Below are 5,124 nucleotides of genomic sequence, written 5' to 3'. Positions count from 1 at the left end.
TGGACCTGCTGCTCCCCGGGCCCGACTGCCCTTTCCCCAGGAAAATCGAAGTGCCCGGGGAGTGCTGTGAGAAGTGGATCTGCGACCCGAAAGATGAAGCGATCTTGGGAGGTTTTGCTATGGCTGGTGAGAAAACTAAAGCTAATTATCATGGTCGTTTTGCGGAGGAGGTATCCCTGGAAGTGTTTAAGGCCAGGCTGGATGGGGCTCTGAGCAGCCTTATCTAGTGGGGGATGTCCCTGCCCGTGGCAGCGAGGTTGGAACTAGATGATCTTTAAGGTCCCTTTCAACTCTGACAATTCTATGATTCTATGCGCCACTGGAAACACCCATGGGTTTGCCAAATCTAAGGTGCGTTGGTTTGTCCAGTCATTTTTTTCTGCTCTTTTTTCTCCTCTACAGTCACTAGTAACTATACAGCGGTTATGAATTAAGGCAGAGCACAACACGTTTTAAAAAAAGATACTCAGAGGATGAATGTCTGTAGCAGATTTAGGAGGAGGTTAACTTGAGTTAGTTGCCAATTCTGAAATTACTGTCTATCTGGTACAGGGTGGTTCAGCAAGTGGAATAAAGCAGGGCCAAGCTCATAATCCTCCAAACGTTATTTCCAGACCCAGATCAAAGCTGCAGTCTTGCTAGTTGCTCTGCAAGAATATGTTGCATCATAAATACTATTCTAACAGCTGAGTCTACAAGACACTTTTTTTCCCCTTAAATTCCCCAGCTATTACAAGTGGCCAGCATGGTAGCTAAAAGAGCCTGTCTATGCTAGAGCTCTCATCTTTGTTGGCATCAAAAGCATTACTAAATACTTGGAGAAATAGTGGTTATAAATGCAGTGAGTGGATCTGAAAAAAAAAATAAAAATCCAAAATGCAGAACTCATAAACTGCGTTTGTAACTGAAAAAAATAAAGCTATATAATCTTTTACCCTTGTTTTTTTACCAAACTGTGTCTCCATCCCTTTTAAATTAAACTACTAGTTCCACATGAACTTTCATAAACTACTTTTACTGAGAGCTGATGGCTCTGCATACTCTTCCAGTCACTGCTCTTTGCAATCTTAAGCAGTTAGTTATGCTGAAACTTAGCTAATCCATTTGAAAAGGAAGTAAAGAAGGATCCAGGAAGAAATGCTCTAATAACCTGTCAGAGTGCTATGAAGTGTCAGTTGTAAGGCACAGAAGATATAAACAGAAAGCTTACCACCTTTTTGCTATTTTTCCTTCTCTTTGATTTGTTTGACAGTGACAGGCTAATCTGTAAAATGCGTATGGATTATCTGCCTTCTTTCTAGCAATGGCTGTCCCTCTTGGGAGGCCACATTTTGGAGCTCTACCATGCAAAAGGCAGAAAAGCAGTTGTAGAGAAGCTTAACAACTAGAGCTGTAACTGACAGCTCAGTCATCTTTCCTCATTCTGTTTATGCTGAACCACGCTATAAAGTTAGGAATATTGGCATAATACAGCTTAACACTGCCGTGAGAGCAGGACAATGATCGGAGTTGGCCATGGCTTTGAGTAGCTGTGATAACTGCTGGAAATTACTTCTTTCCTCCTTCCGCACCATCACCCTGCCTATAATCTGGCAATAATTGACTTCATGGCTCTCAGAGTAAAGGGCTTTACTTCCATGCTGGTTATTAGTTTAGAAAAATCATTCAGCCTCTCAAATCATGTCTGATATAAACATTTTTATGATAGAGCTTTAGAACAGATCTGTCATGCATTTCCATGGTTTAAAAATTGTCAGTAATTCTTCCAGCTATGGACTTGAGTGAACTGAATCTAAAGTATTTCCTGATTATACTGATAGGCACCTTTCTGTTATTTTTAGATCTAGGAAGCTGCCATCCAGGACTCAAAAAACCAGCTTTTAAAATTGTTAAATCCTGTCAAAAGCATGGATTTGTGCCTTTTTTTATTTTCTGTCTCACGTGTTTCTTCCCAGGTGTGGTGGGGCTCAATTAGATACTGAGTTTTCACATGAGTTTTTCTTGTAGTTAACTTCTGTGGGGTTTTGTCTCCAGCTTACAGACAAGAGGCCACTCTCGGGGTTGATGTGTCAGATTCAAGTGCCAATTGTATTGAGCAGACAACAGAATGGAGTGCTTGCTCCAAAAGCTGCGGCATGGGCTTTTCCACCCGTGTTACCAACAGAAATCAACAGTGTGAGATGGTGAAGCAGACACGGCTTTGCATGATAAGACCTTGTGAAAATGAAGACCCATCTGATAAGGTACGCTGCAGAGAATGGCGGGGGAGCAGGGTCTCTTTGGCTGTAATTCCAAGGTTGCGATGTTATGTTCTAGAATGCTCCAGATGCAGCTGTATGTAACTACACCTTTTAGCATGTGTGCCACAAGCCTGGTGCTTTTGGGAACCCTTAGACTTGCAGTGATTTCTCAGTAGCTTTGTGCTGCACCTCCAGCAGATTGAGGGAAGTGATTCTGCCTCTTTACTCTGCTGTGATGAGACCCCAGCTGCAGTGCCATGCCCAGTTCTGAGATCCATCAGCATAGGAAAGACATGAACCTTTTGGAGCAGGCCCAGAGGAGGGCCACAAATACGATCAGGGGCTGGAGCACTTCTGTGAGGACAAGCTGAGAGAGTTGGGGTTGTTCAGCCTGGAGAAGAGAATGCTCTGGGGAGACCCTATTGCAGCCTTTAAATATTTAAAGGAAACGTACAAGAAAGGTGGAGATAGACTTTTTAATAGACTTTGTAGCAATAGGACAAAGGGTAAGGATTGTAAACTAAAAGAGAGTAGATTCAGACTAGATACAAGGAAGAATTTTTTTGCATTGACAGTGGCTGGACTTGGTGATCTCAGAGATCTTTTCCAGCCTCAATAATTCTGTGATTCTGTGAATCACTGAAAGAGGTTGCCCAGGCGGGTGGCAGATGGCCCAGCACTGGAAACACTCAGGGTCAGGTTGGGTGGGGCTCTGAGAAACCTGATCTAGTAGCAAATACGCCTGCTCACTGCAGGGGGTTTGGACTAGATGATCTTTTAAGGTCCCTTCCATCCCAAACTGTTCTATGAGAATTTGAGCTGTTCCAAACTGATCAAATGTATTGCATGTGCAGACTATTTTAGCAGCTCACACAGTCTAACTTCTACAAATGCAGCTGTACTACCTGTATGTATGCTTCAGAGCTGCTCCAATCGCATGGAATGGTTGTCAGATTTCTAGTCTGTTGAGCATCTAGAACTGTGGAGTAATGTGTGAAATCCTGCAACATCTGCCTGACTAAATTGGGCTTTATCTTAATCCTTATGATGATTTTTCAAAAAGCAAACCACCACTGACACTTCAGGTGCAAGAAATGTCTGTCTGTCTTTTTTGCTACTTCTACACATGCAAGTGTTACTATCAGGGACCATTGCTTTATGTAATATTCTGAGTGTGGAAAGCATTGCCAAGGCCTTTGCTGAATACTCTGTGTAGTTTTAAATACTGTGTTTTGAAGAGGACCTAGAACATTTGGGAAGAGTTGGGGAGACCAACAAGAGTAATCAGAGGTCCAGAAAACACATTCAGCCAAGGAAATATTGTCTGAATGCAAGAGAATGGAGATGCAATCTCATAACTGTGTTCAGATATTGCAGCCTATTCTGCGTCCATGGGGAGTACAAGTTTGGACTGCATAAAAAATGAGACGTGGGTGAAAACCTTTCAGGCGGTAAGAAGAGTAAAGTTTTAGGAGTGTCTGGGCTGATGTAGCATCTCTATCACTGAAAGCTTCTAAGGACAAGTTAGACAAACCTCTGTTAAGAACAACCGGGATAAAGCTGACTGTACCCTGAGTCACAAGAATGGGCTATGACACTTGAGCCCTCTTTTTTTCCCCTGTAACTTGCTCCTTTGGCTTCCTGATTCTTTGGTGGAGCTACACCGGCCTGAGATGTTTTCCAGCATAGTTTCATAATGAATGTTGGTTTGGCTTGTCTCAGGTTACAAGAGTTGGCTTTAATTATTTGTTATTTATTACTGGCCCAATAACACACTGTCTCAGAGGGCAAATCCTGCAGGAGTTACTTTTAAGTAACTACTGAAGTAGCTGCAGAATCTTACTGCTGCTGAATGAGCAAAGACAGTAAGTTTTCACAGTAGACGCATATCCTTGCGTGTCATTTTTAACCGCTTTCTGTCTTATGCAGTGGTACATCTAATGTCTCTTCATATTTCTCCTAGAAAGGGAAGAAATGTGTCCGAACAAAGAAGTCCCTGAAAGCTGTTCACTTTGAGTACAAGAACTGCACTAGTGCCCAGACTTACAAACCTCGTTACTGTGGCCTCTGCAGCGATGGGCGATGCTGTACCCCACACAACACCAAAACGATACAAGTTGAGTTCCGCTGTCCTCAGGGCAAAGTCTTACAAAAGCCAATGATGTTGATCAGCACCTGTGTCTGTCATAACAACTGTCCTCAGAGTAACAATGCTTTCTTCCAGCCGTTAGATCCAACGTCTAGTGAAGCAAAAATATGAAAAGCATAAATTAGGTAGTGCCAAAGGTATAAATAGTTTATAGAAAACTTGACCCACAATCAGGTGAATGTAATGATTACATATGTAAAATATCTAAGATATCTTACAAAACAGTCTAGGTGCTTTCTTTTTTGATGTAGTTTATTAAATACCTCATTTTACATCTTCCCCTTCCAAATGTTTTTTATTCACTTGATGGAAATGTTGTACCTTGGACAGAGCCTTCTTTTTTTCTTGACAGTGGCGTAAAGCTTAGAAAGCGAAGAGCTAAGCTTTCTCCTCGAGTTAAGGGGATCATGCCACAAGTTTCAGTAGCTGTAAGGCTGAGCTCTTGAAGAGTAAGTGGGTTCCTTGGGGAATGCATGATAGCGTATCACATAAGCTTCCAGGTTCTTGACTTCACTTTTCATAATGCGTATAAACAGTTAAGCAGTGTTCTTTTCCCATTCTGATGAAATGCTGTTTGTGATGACAGTAAAAATCTGACGAAAGTGTTGCATTCTTGTTTCTTATAGAATACCTTCTATCTATACCTCCAACTTAGTGAGGATTAAGTTTGCACATAGCCCCTGAAATGACGTGGCTAAGATCTCTCATCCTGAAGCATAGCAGATGGATGGCTGA

General features: G+C 42.1%; 1 protein-coding gene across 1 annotated transcript; it reads left to right on the top strand.

Moving 5' to 3' along the window:
• Window positions 1-5: 5 nt before the first annotated feature.
• Window positions 6-4,912, top strand: NOV (nephroblastoma overexpressed; the record flags this gene model as incomplete). Its single annotated transcript, XM_009867361.1, has 3 exons — window positions 6-126; window positions 2,035-2,243; window positions 4,204-4,912. Coding segments are annotated over 3 exons (627 nt in total), but the record flags the coding sequence as incomplete, so codon positions are not given.
• Between the last annotated feature and the right edge of the window lie 212 nt (window positions 4,913-5,124).

This window comes from Apaloderma vittatum, unplaced genomic scaffold (assembly GCF_000703405.1).
Source record: "Apaloderma vittatum isolate BGI_N311 unplaced genomic scaffold, ASM70340v1 scaffold1474, whole genome shotgun sequence".
Classification (NCBI taxonomy): domain Eukaryota; kingdom Metazoa; phylum Chordata; class Aves; order Trogoniformes; family Trogonidae; genus Apaloderma; species Apaloderma vittatum.
This window is presented reverse-complemented; position numbering and strand designations above follow the sequence as displayed.